Source organism: Camelus bactrianus, chromosome 1, assembly GCF_048773025.1.
Source record: "Camelus bactrianus isolate YW-2024 breed Bactrian camel chromosome 1, ASM4877302v1, whole genome shotgun sequence".
In the NCBI taxonomy this organism is placed as follows: domain Eukaryota; kingdom Metazoa; phylum Chordata; class Mammalia; order Artiodactyla; family Camelidae; genus Camelus; species Camelus bactrianus.
The window spans coordinates 59,278,885-59,301,970 of NC_133539.1; the positions used below are offsets into that span (position 1 = coordinate 59,278,885).

The 23,086-nt window shown below is 34.7% G+C and overlaps 1 protein-coding gene across 5 annotated transcripts in view; it reads right to left on the reverse strand.

Annotated features, from left to right (window-relative positions):
• The window catches only part of CCDC14 (coiled-coil domain containing 14), a 36,796-nt gene that overhangs the window by 12,470 nt on the left and 1,240 nt on the right, over nt 1-23,086 (reverse strand). For 4 of the 5 annotated variants that reach the window (XM_045507211.2, XM_010970919.3, XM_045507210.2 and 1 more), the window contains exons 2-9: nt 18,921-18,976; nt 18,523-18,595; nt 18,205-18,274; nt 17,990-18,112; nt 10,730-10,966; nt 10,523-10,617; nt 9,184-9,685; nt 7,043-7,184 (exon numbers count right to left, since the gene is read on the reverse strand). In XM_045507211.2, coding sequence (XP_045363167.1) covers nt 7,043-7,184; nt 9,184-9,685; nt 10,523-10,617; nt 10,730-10,966; nt 17,990-18,112; nt 18,205-18,274; nt 18,523-18,595; nt 18,921-18,976 — 1,298 coding nt within the window. The remainder of the gene's footprint in view (nt 1-7,042; nt 7,185-9,183; nt 9,686-10,522; nt 10,618-10,729; nt 10,967-17,989; nt 18,113-18,204; nt 18,275-18,522; nt 18,596-18,920; nt 18,977-23,086) is intronic. The other variant, XM_045507209.2, reaches the window with a different exon arrangement.

Below are 23,086 nucleotides of genomic sequence, written 5' to 3' on the forward strand. Positions count from 1 at the left end.
AAAGTTGTTTTGGTTATTTTAGACTTTATCTTCCATATAAATTTTAGAATCATCTTTCTACAAAAAACTTGCTGGGGTTTTCACTGGAATTACACATAATCTACAGATCAATCTGGGGAGAACTGCATCTTAACAACAGTAAATCTTATAGTCAGAGGATCTGGTTTATCTCTCACTTACATAGGTCTTCTTTAATTTCTCTCAGCAATGTTTTGTAGTTTTCAGTGTACAAGTCTTAGAAATCTTCTATCAAATTTATCCCTGAACTGTTCATATTTTTGATGCTACTATAAATAGTACTGATTTTAAATTTCATTTCAAATTGTTCATTGCTAGTACACGGAAATATAATTAATTGCCTTTTGTATACTGATCTCATATCCTGCAACCTTACTAAGATCACTTATTAATCCCAGTAGCTTTTTTTGTAGATTCCATAGGATTTTCTACAAAGATTATGATGTCATCTGTGAATAAGACAGCTTTACTACTTTCATTTTCAATGTGGGCTGGCTTTTATTTCTTTTCCTTGCCTTATTGCACTGGGTAGAAACTCTAGCACAATACTGAACAGAAATAATACTGAATATGATTCAGACATTTTTCTAGTATATACAGACAGAAAAAAATTAGCTAAACAGTATTTTTAAATTGTGAGATGATACTACAAATACTATGTTAAAATATTTTGTATTGAATTTAGGATTACATGATTTCAACTGAAAGAAAAGTAACAAGTGAAACCAGAACTAATGAACTTTAGGCAAATATTTCTTTACTTCAGAAAAAATTATTCCTAAACAGCCTAAAATAAAGGAAATATGGATATGAAAAATGAAAAACATTGATTTTGGAATTTTTATTGTCACTATTACTAACACATTCTAGCCTGAGCCCATAATCTCACAGTTGTCTTAGTTCATATATAGATTCAATGTTCATCTCTAATCTACTCCTTTATTTGAACTCATCTCTTGGTTGAATGGACTTTTTCATTCCAGAATCTTTTTGTTTTTAAGAGTCCAAGGGGACTGTATTTCCTAAGTTCTTGCACACTTTAGAGTATGACTATTGCCTTTACACTAAAAGGATTGCTGGACCACATGTGAGATTCTTGGGGCATACTTTGTTTCCCTCAGAACTTGGTAAATGATGTTCTATAATCTTCTGGCAATGAATATTACTGTGAAAAGGTTGGGACCAGCTTGATATTTTTCTCTTTATGAATGGCTTTTCTTTTGAGTATCTATTAAGTTAAATTTTTTTGTCCTTAAGGTATAGTAACTTTACCTTACATCTTGGTGTTGATTGTTTTGCATAGTTTTCCTGAGCAGTTGTATACCCTATTATCTGCTGACACAGATCTGTAGATTAGTTGTTTCCTCTTATTTATATATCTTTTAATATTATCTTTAACCTATTTGTTCTCCTCTTTTTTCCAGAAACACTAATTACGCCAATTTTGCATCTCTTTTCTTTCTCTTCCATATGTATCACACATTCTCAATAATGTTTAGATCAATCTTTTTCTATTCTGTTTTGTATGAATTCTTCAAACTTATCTACCACATTCAGTCATTCAACAAATATTTATTAGAGTGAGTGCTAGGCACAATTCTCAGCATTGGAGCTAACAAAGAAGATGAAAATGCAGCCTTCTCAGGTTCACAGAGACAGAAAAGAGAACAGAGGTTATCAGGGACTTGAGGGAAAAGAGAAGGGGACTTATTCTTTAATGGGTACAGGCTTTATGTCGGGGATGAAAAGGTTTTCGGTACAGGTAGTGGTTATTGCTACGCAGTATTGTGAATGTGTTTAATGCCAAAGCAATGTACATTTATAAATGGTTAAAAAAAATACTGTCATATATTATACCACAACAAAAATAAATTAATAAAAATATTTAAAGGGTTTGTGAAGAGAAATAAACTAAGGCTTATAGGAGACATTGAACTATGAATAGTGGCAAATGAAACAGAGAGATTTGTTGGGGGGCAGCAAACCACAAAAAACAAAACAACAAAATTCAGCCTTCATATTGCTTAAGTTCTAATGGAATATAATATTCCTGACTTGATGTTTGTTTGATGCTCATTTTTTTTGTTGTTTCCAACAGGGCTTTCATTTTTGTAATAGTTTTTGCTTTTCTATCTTATTTTCCTGTGCTCACCTAATCTATTTTTCTTCTCCTTTTGTCTTTTTTCCTTTAAGTACTCTATCTTTTTCAATCTCTCTTCCTGCTTTTTTTGGTATATATATATTTTTATTGAAGTATAGTCAGTTTACAATGTTGTGTCAATTTTTGGTGTAAAGGATAATGCTTTAGTCATACATGAACATACATATATTTGTTTTCATATTCTTTTCACCATAAGTTACTACAAGATATTGAATACAGTTCCCTGTGCTATACAGTATGAACTTGTTGTTTATTTTTATACATATTAGTTATTCTCTCTTCCTGCTTCTAAGACATACTCTATCACCTTTAATTTCCTTGAAACTACAGAATATTGTTTCAAGCTTTCATAGGTTTTCTTTGGGTGATTTGTCTTGTGATGTTTATTCGTGACCTATCCTTGTCCCTTTGGTCAATTTCTTTATTTTGAATGTTATACAAAGATCCATAAATTCTTCCTTCCTGTAGCTTTTGTGACATCCCTCTCTCCCAGTTTTCCTGCTACCTCCCCATTTGCTCCTCAGGTTTCTTTCCCTGGCTCCTCTTCCTGTGTTCTCTCCTTAAAAAGCTGTTACTGCCCAGTAATTCACCCTTGGCTGTGTTCACAGTCCACACCCTCTTGGTAAGTCTACCATTTATATGCTGATAACAAATCACTTGCTTTCAATCATTACCATCTCCAGTGCCTACAGCAGTGCCAGATAAATAGCAAACGCTCAGTAAAACTGTGTTCAGTGAACAACTCCCAAGCTTACATTTCTATCCTGGATCTTGTTCGTGGCTTGACTCACACCACACGTATCTCTAGGTGGTCTAAATGACACATTCAGCCTGTCTAAATCCTAACTCACTGGCTCTCCCTCTACATCCTCTAACACAAAAATAAAATGAAATTAAAAAAATAATATATTCTTCCTCTAGTAACTTCCATCTGGAAGAATCATGTTACCATATGTCAAATTATCAGGCCAAAAGACTGAATGCCACACCCTAGCTCCTTCTACTCACTTCCATTTCATTTTTTTGTTCTGTATGGGTACCAAATGGTCTTGTATTTGAGTCTAAAATCAAGAAATGGTCATGAATTCCAACTTGCCCTTTAAATATTAAGGTACTCTCTAGCTTAACTGGAACCCCCAACCCTCATCTAGAAAATTTTGGAATGTGCCAGGGCTTTTGGTGGTCACACTTGAATGGGGCACTACTGACATTATGTGAGTAGGAACCAGGAAAGCTAAATGTTAAGTACTGCGTCAGGAGTTCCACATAAAAACAGTGCAGCCCCAAATGCCAAAGAAATAATGCAGCTAGCTATTTTTTTTTAAGCCACAAGATGGCAATAAACACCGAAAAAGTCCTTGAAAGATCAGTTTTCTGGCTAAAAAGGAACATGAAGTTTCAAAATGTCCAAACAAGAAAAAAAATTTTCTTTGATTGAAAATTCTGCAAAACACTTTTGAATGAGCCTACACATTCCAACTTTCATTTGTAATGGAGATTACAGACAACTCTTTTTAAATAAAGATTACCAGAGAGACACGAAACTTCTTATACTTCTGGAAATCTCATTCTGCTAAAAAGAGCATATCTGACAAATTCTTCATTTTTCAATAATTTCACTTTTAGAAGGTCAGGTACATAGTGGCAGTAACATGCCATATAATCTTTGTGCTCTAAGGACACAGAGCCAAAAAGCTTTGGTGCCGAGCAAAACATTATCTCACATACATCTCGGCAATGTTTTCCTAGGGCAGTCTACCCAGGCAATAGAAATAAAAGCAAAAATAAACAAATGAGACCTAATTAAGCTTACAAGCTTTTGCACAGCAAAGGAAACCCTAAACAATACAAAACAACAACCTACAGAATGGGAGAAAATATTTGCAAAAGATGAGACTGACAAGGCTTGATTTCCAGAAATATATAAACAGCTCATAAGACTTAATAAGAAAAAAACAAATAACCTAATCCAAAAATGGGCAGAAGACCTAAACAAGCAATTCTCCAATGAAGACATATGAATGGCCAATAGGCACATGAAAAAATGCTCAATATCACTAATTATCAGAGAAATACAAATCAAAAACTACAATGAGGTATCACCTCACACCAGTCAGAATGGCCATCATTCAAAAGTCCACAAACGATAAATGCTGGAGAGGGTATGGAGAAAAGGGAACCCTCCTATACTGTTGGTGGGAATGCAGTTTGGTGCAGCCATTGTGGAAAACAGCATGGAGATTCCTCAAAAGACTAAAAATGGACTTACATATGATCCAGCAATCCCACTCCTGGGCATATATCCAGAGGGAACCTTAATTCAAAAAGACACCTGCACTTCAATGTTCATACCAGCACTATTTACAATATCCAAGACACATATGGAAATAACCTAAATGTCCATCGAGAGATGACTGGATGAAGAAGTTGCAGTATATTTAATGGAATACTACTCAGCCATAAAAAATAATAAAATAATGCCATTTGCTGCAACATGGATGGCCCTGGAGAATGTCATTCTAAGAGAAGTAAGCCAGAAAGAGAAAGAAAATACCATGATATCACTCATATGGGGAATCCAAAAAAAAAAAAAAAAGAGGAAATGAACTTATATGTAAAACAGAAACAGATTCACAGACATAGAAAACAACCTTGTGGTTATGGGAGGTTGGGGGTGGGAAGAGGGTGGGAAAGGATAAACAGGGAGTTCGAGATTTGCAGATACTGGCTGCTATATATAAAGTAGATAAACAAGTTTATACTGTATAGCACAGGGAACTATATTGGATATCTTTAGTGGCTTACAGTGAAAAATAATACAAAAATGAATATATGTATATTCATGTATGACTGAAGCATTGTGCTATACACCAGAAATTGACACAACAGTATAAACTGACTATACTTCAGTTTAAAAAAATAAAATTTAATTTAATTAAGGAAAAAAAGCTTTGGTGCCAAGTCTGAAGAATTAAGTTAGACATCAAACTAATATCTTTTTAAAAAATTAAAAACACGCAGTGACCAATAAAGCAGTAAGTCTCATTTTCTTAAGTGGCTAATAAATTAGCTCCTAAAGCAATTCTAAAATGTCCTAAGGAATAGAAATAAATAACAACCACTGATATTTCCCATGGTCACAATGTTGAAATAGATAATATGTGGAGACTAAGTTCTGGTATGCTTGTTTAAAAACTAATTATTTGATAGTCATACCTTTAAAAATATACACGTTTATTTTAAATGGATTATATTCTTTTGTTCCATAAAAAACAGCTAAACAGTGAAGCATAAACTAGTCTCTAATTCCAAGCAGAGGCAAGTTAGAAGTATAGAAATTAAACCCAATGCACTCTAAAATTAAACTGCTCAGGTTTGAGTCTTGTCTTTTACAGAGATCCACAGCCTTGGGTTAAGTTACATAATGTCTCTGTGCCTTGGTTTCCTCAGCTGTAAATAAGAATAACATAACATCTACTTCATAGAGCTGTTGTAGAATTTAAAGAGATGGCACATATAAAGGATAGTAGCCTGGCACATAAGAAACATTCCATAAATGTTAGTAGTAGGTTTGGCTATTATTATTATTATTATTTACACTTAGTTTTGATTTTGAAAAACTAATGCTACTATAGGAATCCCTTAGGTCAGGACTGAAGACAAAATTACTAGAGTTTAAACCCCATCATATATCATAGTATCTAGAGACTAATGATCTTTAGAGAAATAATCCTAAACAAGCAAATCTCACTAGCTATTGTGCCTTTGCAGGCTCCAGATCCATGAATTTAAGCTATCCTCCAACTAGAAATTCTATTTTATTGCTTTCTAGTTTCTTAAGAATGTTTATGCAGGTCCTTGCAGTTCTTATCTGGTACAATGTCTACAGCTCATGTAACTGTAATGCCCTCCCAGGGCACAGGAGTGCTGCAGTGCTGCAGAAGCACCTGAAAATGTGCTCCAATTCTCTCCAAAGTATACTGATAAACAGACACTGGAGCAGTGGTCTTGGTGATCACCACTGAAATGTTCAAAGTTAAGATATTATTGATAACATGTAAGTGGTTTCTGTATTTCAACATTAGGTACCTGGTTTATGTCTTTCCTAAACAAATTAAGACCATAATTTCAACCTAACTTAAGAGAGCCAAAAGAAAAATTACCTAAGAATTTAAATGATTTTTTTCCTATGTGTAAGTGTAGTGGGCTACTAGTGTTCACCCATACCAGGTTCTCCTTTCCTTCTGGAGTATATGGGAAGTATGAGAAAATTTCATATCCCAGATCTTTATATTAGGCAAGGCAGTAAGTTTCACTTTAGCCTGTAAAATCTATGGAGAAGTGAGACTGTCCCACTTCTGGGGACATGAGCATTTAAGAGCTGGTGTGCCACATCTATGTTCTCTTTTTCCTGAAAAACATATGCTGAGACAGTGGATCCTAAGACAGAGGGAACCTAAATCCTGAGTCACAGGATGAAATCCTGAGGACCCATGCTGGTCCTGGTGTGAGGGAGAGACAAACTTTTGCTCTGCTATACCAACTGAGATTTTGGAGTTTGCTACTGCAGCATAGCCTAGACTAGCCTGGTAGTACCCTGAGGTACTTCTTCCTCTCCACTCACTACCAACCAAGTGACAACAGATGTGAAAGAGGTGGTATAAAATACGTACTAGTGAGCAGAAGTAATGGGAGAGTAGAGGATGCTGGCAATGTTTGGAAAATGGGGAAGAAATAGTAGAAACACAGTAAGATAGTGTATCTGTCGTCCTTATGAAGCCTTAGATAGGTCATCAGGCACTTTTGTTCTGGCGATGGGACATCTTTGCACAGAGACAAAAAAATTCATAGAATAATTCTTACCTGCGTAACTGAGCATTTTCACTTCTTAGTGGTTGCATGGCCAGTGCTATTTCCACCTGAATATTTGCATTTCCACTTACTGCTGGAAGCAGAGATATACACAACTCCAATTCTGTAAGCAACCTCTGAATTTCTGAATCTTCTATAAAAGACAGAAGAAATGAGTAAAGGTAATATTATAAATTGCTTTTGGATATACTTAAAAAGAAAATGTTTCAGATACATTCATACTTTCTATAAACAAATTCAATTCAGTTATTTGTGAATTTATTATACAAATCCTATTTTTCTCTTTCCTGCAGCCTGTATGTCCTTATCCAGAGGAATTCTAAAGAAATTAAGTTCAGTAATGAAAGATTAATCTTAAGTGCCAAGATTATTATAGCAGTGATTTTTCCATTCAAGTGTCTAGTAGGAAGATGGTTTACACATATCTCTTAGTTCACATTTACCAAAAGACTCTGTTGGACTCCTATAGTTGCTAAAGGGTTTCCTATAATTGATTATAGTATTAACATTTACAATACAACCTCTGATCCTAGCATAAGTAAACAATTCACTCTAGATAATTCAATTTGGCAAAATATTGAGGGAAGGTCTACCAAGATAAGGTTTCATTGTTTAATTTTACAAAGTAGATTTAACACAACCAGCCACACCTCATTTGATGTAGCATCAAAAGCAGCATCATTTTTATTACTAATTGTGGGGAGTAGACGGGTTTGGAGGTGGCAAACAGGCAGAGGTAGAAGGTAGATTTTAGATGTTCTGTCCTTTTATTTTTGTCCCCTCATGTCTATTCAAATTTTCTGTGAATTGAAAACATTTAATAAATATAATATTAACTGTCTGATATCCAAAAGAGGTAGAAAGTATATTCTAAGTTACAAAAATTTACTCAAGTCCATGAGTATTTTAACACCCTGATGAAAAGTTTACATGCCTACAGTAAACAACTGTACCCAATTATTGAGCAGACTTCTACCAATCCTCTGTAGAGTGGTTTCGCTGATAAGCATTAGAGGCAGAGACCTGGGTTTCACCACTTAGCAATATGCCTTAGTCAAATTACTTAACTCTTGAAGCCTAGGTTTCTTCGTGGTTAAATGGAGATAACAAAAGTACCTCATGGGGTTGCTGGGAGGATTAAATGAAACACTGTTCTCCAAGCCTCAGTTTCCTCATCTGTAAAATGGGGACAATAACAGTACCTCATAGGGTTGATGTGAGGATTAAATGAGATAATGCATATAAAACTAAGATAATGCATATAAAACTAAGTTGGCATAGTACTGGCCACATGGTAAGTACTCAATACATGACAGCCAATATTGTTACTATTATTACTGTTACCATGATTAAGCATCTGGTTAAGAGAACAGTAGTAAGTTGAAGGTCTGAAAACACAAGAAATTTTAATATATTAAACCACTGGATTAATACTGCTACAATCCTGTAGATAAATTTTAAGATATGGTATTTCTTTGTCAGTCTGAAGATATTAGGTATTCAATCAGTGCTTCCACAATCAATTACTGTGTGTTTTGGATGACAAATCTGTAACTCACTCCAAGCTAAAGGCATTATTTAAAACATACACACATAAGAAAACAAATGAATACAACCTGGCTCAAATATCTCATAACTTCACCTAAGCATTTTTCTTGATTGCATTAAAAAATCCCAAAAGTAAACTGAAAAGGGCATAAAAAGGTTTGGATTCCCTCTCAAAGTGAGTTTTGTTAAACATTATAACAGTTGGTTATTAAAGAAACGATGAGAGGAAAATTTCTGCACCTTTTTAAAATAGGAAGTTATTCTATTCTAGGGAGTTAATCATGTCTAGGGGTCCTCTAACCTCTTAAAGTTTATCTTTACAAATTATCTTTGGCTGAATCTTTTCAAGGTCCCTTTCACTCAAGTAGAATGAATAAACACTTGCAAGTAAAAGACTGATATTCCCTAGTACATTTCAAATTCACAGGAAATAAGAGGGATCAAAACCTAAAAAATAAGAATAAAACAGACAAAATTCATTTCCTTATTAGCATAAGACATAGTTCTATGGAAAATATCACAAACTCCATGTTGATTATTTTAAATAATGACATGCCACAGAAAATTATAAAGTACTTATCTACCTTGCTCTGCTACCAGAGCCTTGAGCTCTCCCAACAAATACTTTATAGTTCTAATTCTTTCAGCACTCTGGTTCACGTTTTTTGCCTTCTGCACATCCTTTTTTCTTGAATCTCGCACATGTATGTTTAAATCCTTTCCTTCACCTCTAACCTCTCCAATTTGTTCTTTGGCACATTTTTCTTCATTGGTAGCCAAGAAAGCTGGCTGTAATAGAGTGGGACTTCGGTGTGTCTGACTGTCCGGATGAGAATGCAACAGATTCATATATGTTTGGAAACACTTTAGTAGGTCTGACTCATTAGGAACTCTTTGTTGTGGCAGAATCCCATTAGCAAGATCCAGCTGCTGAAATTTTGGAATAGCTGGTTTGTCAGTTTGGGGCAGGCCACATGGAACTCCAAGACTAGCACTGAAGGAATTCCTTAGAACATCATCAGTACAGTTCACAGAAGTTGTTTTACCCTGTGATGCAAACTCGTTGTCACCATCAGTCTGAACTTCCTAAAGAAAGAAAAAACAAGTTAAGCCTTCAAAAACATGAGCATTGACTTGTAGGCATTAACTATAATAAACTCAAATAAAAATGTTGGAAAATGACATCTGCAGGATGGAGTTAGAAACTACCAGTGAGTAAGCTGAATTTCCCCTGAGCACAATGGGAACATTATAAAGCCATGACTAAAATAGATTGTTTATATATAAATGGCATAAAGGCATCAAAACTTAGTTCACTTTGGGACTAAAACAAACTTCCACTTTGGGAAACTACAATGTAAGAAAATAAGCTCAAATATACAAAAAGCTTTTCCATAAACATATTTAGAGACATGTTATGGGAGTAAAAAACTTACTTAAATGTCTAACCACAGACTATGGTACATCCACTAAACAGTATTAACAACTTATTTAAAAAGGTACAAAAAGTAAATTACAATAAAATGTTAAGCAAAAAAAAAGGAGTATATAAAACTGTAGACAATTTAACTATGACTAAGTTTTTTTTTTTTACAGCAAACTTAATAAATTAAAACCAGAAAATGAAACCTACACAGAGAATTAAATGACTGGAACATGCCCTGCCAATGTACCAAGAGAAACTGTACTTTGGTAGTAGGTATGGGTGAGTTCTTTTTTCTACTAATCTCTTTCCCTTTTCCCTCTCACCATTATCCTTAATCAACAGATAAAACTTTTCTAATTAAAAAAAAAACTTGGAAAAAATAATTGGTCTTTACATCCTAGGGCAATAAGATACAATCAGCAAATTCAGTTTTTTCTCTTAAGATAACAATTTCTAAATGCAAATTATTACTTGTATAGTATATAAACTGTACTCACACAATGAACCATTGGAGGGCAGGGTGAGTGCTGAGATAACAGGACTGGGGTGGAGTGGGATAAGCCATAACTAGAATGTGGAGTTGCCTGAGATTCTAAAAGGTAACAGGGAGAAAAGATCATTCACATCTCATACTGCTTATACAACTACCAGTCAACTTAATTAGAGCTTATATTCATGTCTTTTAAAACCTCATTCATACTAACCAGAACCAGACACAGTGTGGCAAGGTACAGTAGGAATTCCATTAGGGTTGCTCTTTGAAGCCAAGTCATTCATCAGTGACATTTGAGTCTGCACATGCTCACAGAGGGCTTGGTATATTACGGGTGAATACATTCTATAATGATCTTGTAGTGACCAATTTTGTGGTATATCTGATGAGTCTCTTTCACTTCCAGCAGAAGCTTCATTAGGTATAGGTTTCTTACTATCTGAAGATACTAATGTGAAAAAAGGGAAAAAAGTTCTTGAAATATGATTCTTCAAAAAGAATCTTTTACCATAAGCTTTAGGGAAAAAAGGACTCTCAGAAGTAGTTCAGTACATCATATAGTTTACAGAAGGGCTTTATTGCTATCACTCCCTAAAGAAAATCACCTCAAATTATTTTTTTTAAAGTAGGTAATGAATTAAGTTCTTTAGCAAAAAATTATCTATACTATGTCCTGAAAATCTTTATTAAATGCTATTCATAAAATCTCTCCTTCATTTATAGGTCTCCTCTGAAGAGTGTTATTTAATGAAACTCTTTTCACTTTGATCCTTGTCCAGTACATGCTCTTGAGAGGGGGAATGGAATAGGAAAAACAGAATACTTTGTATAATCCTGATGCTTTGACCATAAAATAATAATAATAATAAATTAGAGTTCTCAGAGCAAGAATAAAATTGGATTTAATCTACACATTGGGCCTCAAACAACACCTTAACCTGGCATTTAAAGTCTCCAAAAAGCCTGACAACAACATACTTTTCCAACCATCTTCCCATCACCCTCTAATCAGTAATTTTTCATTGCAATCAGGCCAATTTAGACTCCTAAAATAAGTTTTTCTCACTTTCCGTAAAATATTACTCATGAAGAACCACCCATTCCAATTCAGTTCCACCCACTCACCAAAGCTCACCTGAAGGCTTCCCTCTCCTATGAAGCCTTTTCCAATCATTCCAGTCTAGTGACTGCTCTTCACCATCCTAGAGCACACTGTCTATACAAATCATGTATCACTTGCATATGGTACTATTATCATTTATTTTTCATTCTCTTGCCTACCTGACTAAACTATAAGCTTCTTTAGGCAGGGCTGTATCTTACATTTCATTATTTTCTCCCACAGAATCTTGTACTAATCTATATACAAAGTAGTACAAAGTAGAAACCTGGTATTAATAAACTAATACATGAAAAACAACAAAGTTTTCTATATAGCACTACTGTAAAGATAAATATTAAAATCTCTTTGTCTAATAAGATCCCCTTCCCAAATGTTTTTTAAAGACTATTATCAGAAATGAGAATGTTTTTGGTAGATCACAGGTTATCAGGATACAAAATAAATTTAGAAAAATATATAGCTTTTGGTAGGACTTACCAAAGCTAAACATATTCTATGACACAGCAATTGTACCTCTGGGTATATGCCTAACAGAAATGAGTGTTTATGTCTACTAAGAGATGTGTACAAGAATGCTCACAACAGGTATATTTGCAGTAGCCAAAAACTGAAAATACCCTAATAGCCATGAATAGTAGAAATGGATAAACTGTGGTATACTCATATGATGGAACACTAGACAGCAATGGAAAAGAACAAATTACTCACATACTTAAACTGCCTAGATGAAATTAACAGATATGATGTTATGTGAAAGAGTCAGACTACATAGTGTACAACTGCATCTATATGAAGTTCAAAGACAGTAAAACCATCCAACGGAGTTAAAAGTCAGAAAAGTGACCTTGAGGAGGAGATAGGTGGTAGTGAGGATACTGATGAGTAGGAGCCTGGTAGGGTACTGAAATGTTTTGTATTTTCATCTGGATAGTGGCATTTAAAGTCTCCAAAGCTACATATGGGTGTAGACATGTGTAAAAATTTACCGAGATTTATGCACTTGCTTTATGAAAGTTACACCTTAATTATTTAAAAAGTGAAAACAGTTAAATTTTTTTAAATGGTATTGAATTCCCCAAACACATATACATTTTATTGAAGGAAAAACATTGCTAAAAGCATAAAACTTATAAGTAAAGGCAAAAAGTTAAAGGCAGATGAAATACTATAACCAATGAAGATAGAAAAATAATTTAAAGAAAAAGACTACTAAATTAATATTTGACTACAAAAATGGTTGGAGTTATTGGATCCTTCCATTTCGACTTGGGCTAAGCTTCCTTTTGAGATAACTTTTTGTCGTGAACATACTTCTGCGGCCTCAATACGAGCTCTAGCAGTTACTAGCTGAGTTAACTTCTGGCAAATTACTTAACCTCTCTTGGCCTCCTCCTCCTTGTTAGAAAAATGATAATAATAACATTATCTATTTCATAAGACTGTTGTGAAAAGTGAGATAGCACATGTAAAGTATCAATGTCCAACACATAGTAAGAACTCACTAAGTGTTATATCTATTACTAAATGACTACAAAGTCAATACAGACAAGTAAATATTTCATATTCACAAATCTTCCTCTCTGATACCAATAATATACCTCTAAGCATGTCCTCTCTGAGGTGATTAAAACCAAAAACATTTAACAGTTACTCTTCACTATCTGAACAGACAAGCTACAACAAATTGGTTAATAAACATTCTATTAACAAATTATTTCTTATTGGAAATACAATTTTATAATAAATCTAATGGAAAAGTATCCTCTAAAATATTTTAACTTTGAAATCTAAAATGATGAAGGGTGAGATCACAGGCAGCCCAAGGCCGCCCAGCACACTGCTCTTCCTTTCCTCCTGACTCCTGGGTCTCTCTTCTGCTCTTCAATTTCCTTTGGTCCCATAAGATAAGAACTGCCTGGTTTGAGGAATTCTCAGATTTTACACTCACATTGGCTCTCATTCACCTTCCTTTTTTTTTTTTTCATTCACCTTCTTCTCAAGGGGTGGTTTTCACAATCTCTGATAAAGCTGAACTACAATATTATGCTTTTGCCAGCAAATGTCATCACCCAACATAATGTAATAAACTTCAAACATTTCTTAAAAATCAGAGCTTTATAATTAAAATGACTTATTTTGCTCCTTAATTAGCTCAATCTATGTGAAACTCTACTGAGAATGTTGTATATTTATATTTAAGAGACAAAATTATAAAGCAAATTATCCAAGACAAAAATGGATATGCAATTTTAAAATTTAAAAAACCCACCACTACCACCAAAATAAGCCTGTTATTATACAAATACAAAGAAAGTATGTTTACTTGCTCTTGTTTACTATACCAAAGCACCCTACATAAACATTTTACCTAACAGATTAGGAGGGCAATGTCTAATTGGTGTCAGTTGGTAACTAGAATTCATGAAAGGGATACACTCATTTATTCAGTTCACAAAACTTTTTCTGTCCTGGAATTGTAGCTGCTGTACAGCACTTTTGTTTGGATATACAAGCACTGTCTGACAGGTAAGATAATTCCTGCCACCCAAATATAGAACATCCACTGCAGATAAGAGCTGCTGGATGCCCATCATAATTTGAAATATGTAAAAGAACACCTGGCCTTGATGGGAGCAATCAGTGTTCAAAATATTCTGCCTGTAGAGGTTTATTTCCCCAAGGTGAGGGCAGAAATATATATATGATACTGAAACTAGGGTCATGTGCCCACAGCATTCAACACAGTTATCAAAATGTAAAAAGCTGCTTATTAAAAAATTTTTTTCTTTAAACATCAGGAGCACTGTCAAGTAAGCTCTCAACACACTTCTGGAACTGCCTTTCTGCTTCCTTCCTCCCTTATGCATCAGGGTGGGTGGGCATGACTCCACAGACACTCATTGATCAGGGAGGCCCCAGACAGAAAGTATAGAAGGAGCCCAAGCCCCAGATGACACTTAACACAAAAGAGTAAGATAATGTATCTTAAAATTAAAATGATACACAGATACTAGTTAACATGCTGTAACAGATTCCTTACCATTCTCTTTATGATTATCTCACTTGTGGAGAGAGAGAAAAGAAAGCAAACACTGAGTGTGGTTTTTGTGTGTGCTGAGCACTGTGATAACAGAGCAAAACCCTTGTACTTGTTAACAGCTGCCAACTACAGAAAAGAAAAGAAAAAAAGATGATCCTTTTTAGACAGTGCTACAGAGTTTGGTAAACTAAAAAAGATAAGTAATTTAACCAGAGGGAAAAAGGCTTCTGCTTCCAATGAGTCAATCTTAGAAGTGAGTAAGTCAATGAGAATCAATTTCTAATACTGCAGCTCTAAAAGAGATTGTCCTGTAAGAAGTAGGTCCTTCCTTCTGATGATGAAAACATAGGGGAAAGGATGACAAGAATGTTGTATCCTGATCACTGGCCAGAACTACTCATCTGACTCTAATGCAAATAAGAATTTAATGCTAGGGACAGAAGGCCAGATCTTTCTAATGTGCTCCTCCAAACCCATCCTCTACCCATTCTTTTCTGCTCTGCTGTCTCACGGATGCTGATCTGTATGGATTACATTGTTAAGAGACATTCCATCGTGGGTCTCTTCTGCTCCTACATGTCTTGCTGGGTCTACCAAGGAAGTAAGGACTTGACCTAAGCTCTTTACCTGAGCCATTTCTCAGGGTTGTGTTTGTAGCGAGCAGCCCTGAGGAAAAAGGTAATGTTTCCCCCTGAGGAAAGTATAAGCTTGTTTACTGCTTACTACCAAAGCAATAGATTCCTCAAGCTCAGTGTTCCTCAGCTGAAACTTAAACTTGTAGCATGTGCAGCATCCACTTGGATCTATTCCATCATCTCAGTGGGAACTAGTAGTGAGGGATAACTAACACAAATATGCTAATATACATGCTGCTTGCTGTGTTATGAGTGATAAGGTCCTTTGTCTCTGACCCCAGGAGTCTTGTGGTTCCTGTAAACATGCATGACATAGTAAGGCTGACTTATTAGCTTGTAAGAACAAAAATCAAACCCCAGACCTGATACACATCAACAGGGTTCCAGCTGGACCCAATCCAATGGGAGCCCTGGCATTATCAAGGAAAGGAAGAAGCATAAATTCAGAGTATTTGTTCCCAACTACCTCTCTAACAAGGCCACCTTGGCCTGGCTTTGTCCCTTAAAGCTCACTGCTCTTCTCAAGGCAGCCTACTCTACACAACAGTATCTCTGAGTCCCAGTAACCCCTTCCCCACCTCATCCCTTAAGATCTAGGGAGAGTAACAGCTCTGTTGCTGCTGCCAGCACTGGACTAGCACAGTCACTTGTGGTTTCCCTATACCCTAGTCACACTTTTGCAATGAGTTTCTTTGTAAATAAACCCTCTTTGAATTATCTTAATTTGAGTGTTGCCAGCTATTTTCTGTTGGAACGCTGCTAACAAACAGTTAAGCTAGGATCCAACGAGTTGCTACCATGGCACCATTGTCATCGATGTACATTGCAAATGAGAGTTCCTTGAGGACGGTGCCCTGGACAAAAAATAACCTGCCTTGAAGAAAAAAGCAGGAACAGGCAGTTGGTGCTACCACTCCTTTCTTTGTCCATTGGGCCCTAATAAATAGGCCTCTAGTTTAAGAGTTAGACCTGGGATTAGCACATTTTTTCTTAAAAGGCTAGGCAATAAACATTTTTCACTTAGCAGGCCAGATGGTCGTTGTCACAACTACTCACCTTTATCACTGCAGCACAGGAGCAACCATAGAAAATATATAAATGAATTAACATGACTGTGCTCTGACGAAACTTTATTTACAAAATAAATAAATATTATTTACAAAACAAAACTGGCAGTAGTATGCTGACCCCTGGTTTAGACCAATGTTGTCCAATAGAAGTATAATGTAAACCATATGTGCAATTTAAAATTTTCCAGTAGCTATATTAAAAGAGTAAAAAATAGGTAAAATTAATTTTTGTTTTATTCAAATCAATATAGCCAAAATCTTAACATTTCAATATGTAATTAACATTAAAAATTGAGATATTTTATGTTTTGCATTAAATCTTCTATGCATACTGTGTATTTTACTATAAAGCATATTTCAATCTGGATGGTAAATTTTCATCAGAAATCCTTGATCTGTATTTACATTTAATAAAATGTACAGTTGAAAAAGTAGATTCATTTACTCAAGTTATTCCAAACATATTTAAAAGTTTTCTAATAACTAGATCAAGTGTCAGTTTTCAAAGTTAAATTTAAATTAATTAAAACTAAATAACATTTATAATTCAGCACCTTGGTTGTACTAGCCACTCTTGGAGTGCCTGATTGGCCACTTGTGGCTAGTGACTATCATCTTAAGCAGTGCAAATAAAGACAATGTGAGGCTAAATGTGACTGGCCTCCAAGATAGGTTAGTAAACTGTTTTCTCTGCCTTACTTCTCTGATGCAGGACCATCAGCAACACCAACCTCTAGTCCTCTGAATGCTCTACCCTCATTTTCTCAGCCTCTTTGCCTGGATCCTGAGCTCTTAGTGTCTAGGGCAATTGCTATAGATGATTTTCTAGACCTTACCCTTTCCCTAAGCTGAATCTAAGCAGGTACTGCTATGCTAACACTTTTGGCCCACATCAACTGTGGAACTAGCTGGTTCCATTCTAGCTGGTTTCATCTGAATTGCCATTGTGGACATTTTCATCTCCATTTAGGGCTTTCTTGTTCTATAGGCCTCTATGGAACAACGTGATCAAAACTTGCTTATCCTAAACTGCATTATTACATTTAATTAAGTCAGGAAGTTAACTGTGAGGGTGTAAAATATCCTTGGCTATTCACTGTCAATCGGTGGCAGGCTTTCTTTCCTTATATAGCTACCTAACTTGGAATTTTCCCTTCCTAGGTACCATGTCTTCTAACTGTGCAGCTCAAAATGTTGAGCTACTGAACCCACTGAGAATATATGCATATACATAGAGTATTTTTTAAATAATAAGTATACACATGAAACCCAACCAATTTGCAAGTATCTACGGAAACAAGGGGCAGGGAGAACAAAGATAACCTTACACACCTACCAAATGTTATTCTGAGTTTGAACCTCTTCTCCCATAAAACCTAGTCACTTTTTTTCCTACTTTTTTTCTTGGGAAAGTGATAGTAAACAAAGTAACTACTCAGTGATTAGAAGCTAAATAGAGGGGGAGAAAAAAAGTACCAGCACACACACACCTGAATAACCAATGTTACTACCATGAAAGACCAACTGCATAATCCCAATAATTTATCAACCCCCCCCCCCAAATAAGCATTACGTTTAAGTAAATAGGAGAAAAAATACTTACAAATTTCTTTGCGGACTACTGAAGGAAAAGCATGCTTTTCATGTCCTTTCTTCTTAGATCCGTATCTTTTGCTTTCCAAAGGTTTGGGGTTATATCTATTTCCCAAATATGCTATTTCTGAACCTATTAATAATTAAGACAAAAATTCATTAACATTAAGAGAACTACTTAATTGAGAAAAGGTGATCAGCAAATAAACATCTAAAAAATAAAACCTGAATCTTCATTTCTTAAAATGTCCCGCAGAAGAGAGGCACAACCATCAAGCCCCTGTACAGTTTCAGTCTGTAAGGAGAAAGTCATTGAAAAATTTGTACATAAAATTTTAATGTAGGAAACAAAATTCTGTAATTTTAAAACTTCCTTATTTAGAAATAACTTATTATTGGTAGAAAACATGTATTGAAGCAAAAAGCCTTCACTCTTCATAACGGCAATTAATACTTTACCTTTGAATTTTTATTCCCACTTCTTAGCTTTTACCTGAAACTAACTAAAATTGTATATATTGTATCTGTTCAGCTTAATCTTACCTGACTTTCTGAATCGGAATGAGTGGGACAGCCAGAATCTGCATTAAAACGGGGTATCTTTCTTACATGGGTCCTAGAAAACAAGTTTGTTAATATTTTTACAAGTAATACAAAAAGTTTTTTTTCTCAAAATACATTATAGTCATTTTCTTTCCAGCAAAGGTTGGATAAGAAAGCTTGTCCAACTATGTAAAAGATTTACGCAGGACTTTATAAAGATTATAAAGCCTATTAAACACTCAGATGATCGACATGGGTAGATAGGCAAGGTTCCTCCCCAGAGTTTTGTGAAGGTAGAGACCCATCTAGTTTTCTGGGATAGGCAAAATTTAGTCCAGCCCAAAGACCTGAAAATCTCTTGACATTTCCTGAAATTGAAGACTTCCTTAAGTACTTACCCTTTCTTCCCACTTGTTAACTTAGCAGGTCCAGGGTGCTTTCCTGAAGATAACACCTACGACATAATGCATTACATTGTAGTAGGTAAACAAACATTTTTCTATTATATTCTCAGTATCCTGTTTTAACAAAACCTGAAATGTCATTGCTTCCTTTCTTTATTGTAGTAAAACATACGTAACAGAAAAAGTATCAGCCACTTTAAAGTATATAGTTCTATGGTATTAAATACATTCACGTTGTTGTACAATCATCATTACCATCCATCTCCAGAACTTATTTATCTTACAAACTGAAATTCAGTACCCATTAATCATTAACCTCTCATCCCCTACTTCTCTGAGTCTTTGATAACCACCCTTTAATTTGTCTCTATTAATTTGGCTACTCAAGGAAGCTCATATAAATGGAATCATACATTATTTGTCCTTTCGTGACTGGCTTATTCTGCTTAGCATAGTATCTTCAAGGTTCATCCATGCTGCAGCATGTGCAAAGTTCTCTTCCTTGCTAAGGTTGAATAATATTCCATTTTATGTATGTATCATGTTATCTATTTTTAATAAAATCCATGATTACAATTGAACTCTTATAATTTGTTCTATATAAAATGTCAAGCAACACAAGCATTTGTTCCATAAATTTATTTAAGCTGAAAATGAAGTTGAGATATTATTTTAACCAGATGTCCCTACTATACTAAGTTTGGACTATAATCAGTCCCTGAACATGTAATACATTCATCAATTCTTCAAAACATGCAAGTTAATTCCAGATATAGAACAGAATTCTTAACTCGGATTCTATTTATCCACATTCTTTAGAATATCTGACAAGACTAGTGCATGAAAACTCTATCATTCCTCTTTATCTACATCTTATCCTCTCAATCTTTATTTTTAAACTCATATTTATGAGTCATGTTTTTTTAATTTTTAACTTTAAAGGTAATTTAAGTGGGCTACTTTCTGTATAGAATACAGAAAAAAATGTATTTGCTTCTATATGTATCCAATATCTTGGGAGTTATACGAGAAACAACTAATTGCATTTGCCTCTCGGGAAGGAAACTGAGTATCTGGGAGACAGAGCAATAAGGGACTTTCCATGGTTACCTTTTTGTATCTTAATAACTTTATATCTGATAAATATTTCTATTCAAAATATAATTTTTAAAAGATGGTTAAATTCCATACTCACTCCCTCGTTTTACCCTTCAGGTATTGTCATTGTTGGCAATTACATTTATGATTTTTTTGGACATGTTTACACATTTCATCCCAAGATAGCTTTAGGTTGTAACTATTAAACTTCCTGGAGTTATATAATATTCTATTATTTGCTTGCATATATATACTCTCCTTCTAAGAATGCTACTGAGAACACAGTTTTTAAACTGGGTTGATAAGAGTTTTACTTTTCCTTAAGATAACTTGGAATATGATGGAGATACTCTGAGATTATGCAGACATCATATTAATCAAACTTTCATCCAGTAGTTTTGACACCCACTGAGGATTCTTGACTTAATCATGTGTCAAGTGGTTATTTTTCTAACTTACATCATTCCTTCCACATTTATTAGCTGGCATTCAACATTTGTGAAGTACTTTTTCATTTGTTACATGGACTCATTGATTCCTATTTTATTTAATGGGTTATGATGCATTATTATCATTATTTATTTTGATGTTCAAATTGTCCCAGATTCTGTCAGTAGGAGCCTCTTCAAACCTTAACATATGTCCCCATTATTTTTTAGCTATTCCTTACTTTCTAAAATAAGGTGCTATGGGTTTTGTTTTGTTTTTTTTTATTGTTAGAATATTTAACATGACATCTACCCTCTTAACAAATTTTTTTAAGTGTACAATACAGTGTTAACAATAGGCATGATGTTGTTCAACAGATCTCTAGAACTTACTTTTACGTTAACTAAAACTTTATACCCATTGAATAGCAACTCTCCATTTCCCATTCCCTCCAGCTCCTGGCAACTACCAATCTACTCTGCTTCTATTACTTTATTTGAGATACCTAAGAGGCTGAATAATATTCCATTGTGTAACCACTAGTCTATCAAGGGATATTTAGGTTGTTACACCTCGAATGTTGTGAATAATGTTGTAATGAACATGAGAGTGCAAATATCTCTTCAAGATCCTGTTTTTAATTCTTTTGGATAAATATCCAAAGTGGGACTGCTGGATCATATGATAGTTCTATTTTTAATTTTTGAGGAAACTTTTTAATAGTGGCTGCACTCTTTTACATTCCCATTAACAATGTACAAAGGTTCAAATTTTCTACATCCTCTCCAACACTTGGTTTTTTTTTTTTTTATAATAACCATCCTAACAGGTGTGAAGTGATATCTCATCGTGGTTTTGATTTGCATTTCCCTAATGATTAGTGAAGTTGAGCATCTTTTCATATACCTGCTGGCCATTTGTATGTCTTAAAGAAATGTCTGTTCAAGCCCTTTGCCCATTTTTCAATCAGGTTATTTGTTTTTCTGATACTGAGTTTTGGGAGTTCCTTATACATTTTGGTTATGAACACTTTAGATATATGGCTTACAAATATTTTTTTCCCATTCCATAAGTTGCTTTTTCACTCCATTAACTGTTTCCTTAGCTGCGCAGAAGTTTTGTATTTTGATGTATCCAGTCCCACTTTATAATTTCCCTGCCTCAGCCCTGGAGTTAACCATTTCTCTGAGCAGTCGTGGTTCTTTTTAGTGGACAACAGCATTTAGAAACCAAGATCTAGGCATGAGGTGTGCTCTGTGCTATTAGGTCTTCATATGGATAATTTACTTAGTCATCATGGCTAGATAGTTGCAATTTTGACTCTTGTGTTTTTACTTTCAAATATTTTTCCATATTAACACAGTCTTCAAATTTTTTAAATGGTTGTACAGTATTTCCTTGAGAGGAAGTAATACAATGTGTTCTTGGTTTGCTTCATATTTTTCACAATTAAAAAACAAACCTGAAATAAACCTTTTCATATATTGAAAATAGCCTTTCATATTCAGGATTAAAAGCTTAATTATTTGGTAAAAGGTTATTAGTAGTTTAATGCAAAACTGCTTTCCAAAAGAAGTGCCCCAAATGGCAATGCATGAAGGAATCATTTTGCTTTATTGTACATTTACTTCCACTAGGTATCATCATTTAACTTTTTACTTTGCTGTTTGAGAAAACCGTATTTCTTAGGAGTCGTATCTTCCACCAACAAGTGCAAGATAAAATTACATGCATGGAATAACTTAGAGCATACTAAAGCTTTCGTTTCCACTTAATCCACATCTGCAAGTTGCTATTATTTCTGTGAGGTAGGACCCTAAATTTCAGAAAGGTGGCTTGTTCAGTCTTACATGTAACTAAGTATAATGTTTAAAAGAATGGACTCTGACACCAGCTATTTGGACTCTGACACCAGCTATTTGGGTCTGAATCCTGTCTCCACTGCTAACCAGTTGTGTAACTGTAGGAGAGTTATCTGAACTCTCCATCCCTCAATTTCCTCATCTAATGAGGATAATAGTATCTACTTCCTAAGGCTATAGTGAAAACTAAATGAGAAATTATATGTAATACGTAAAAGCACTTAAATAGTGCTGTCACATAACTGGTACCTAAATGTTAGCTGCTATTATTACCATTAAGATGGTAATAAACTAAGTATTTTCCAGGAGACTAAACTTGCACATTTTATGCCAAGTTTGAAATAGATGTTTTACCAGGTTCTCTCATTCAATCTCCCCAATTCTTTGCGGCAGCATTTTATAGAGAAGGGAAAGGAGGCTCAAGAATTAGAGTACTTTGGTTACTATCACTATGATAGTAGTGGCAGAACTGTAATTTGAATCTGTACAAAAACCATGTTTTTCCCTTGCTGACTGCACATATTTTGAGTTCACTCAATATAAAAGAAAAATCTATAAGGGTGGGGCTGGTCTGGAAGTACTCATGAAGAAAGTCTTGAGCTGGGTCTTGGAAAAAAAAGTGTAAGATTCACATTAATGGGGAAGCAGCATTAAAAGTGAGTTGATAAATAAAGGAGAAAAAAGGGTGGTGGTAGTGTGGATATACTTGAGTAAGATCACTCTAAGTAGAGGGTCTGTGTAAGGAGCAGTTGCTTCCTATTGATTGACTCC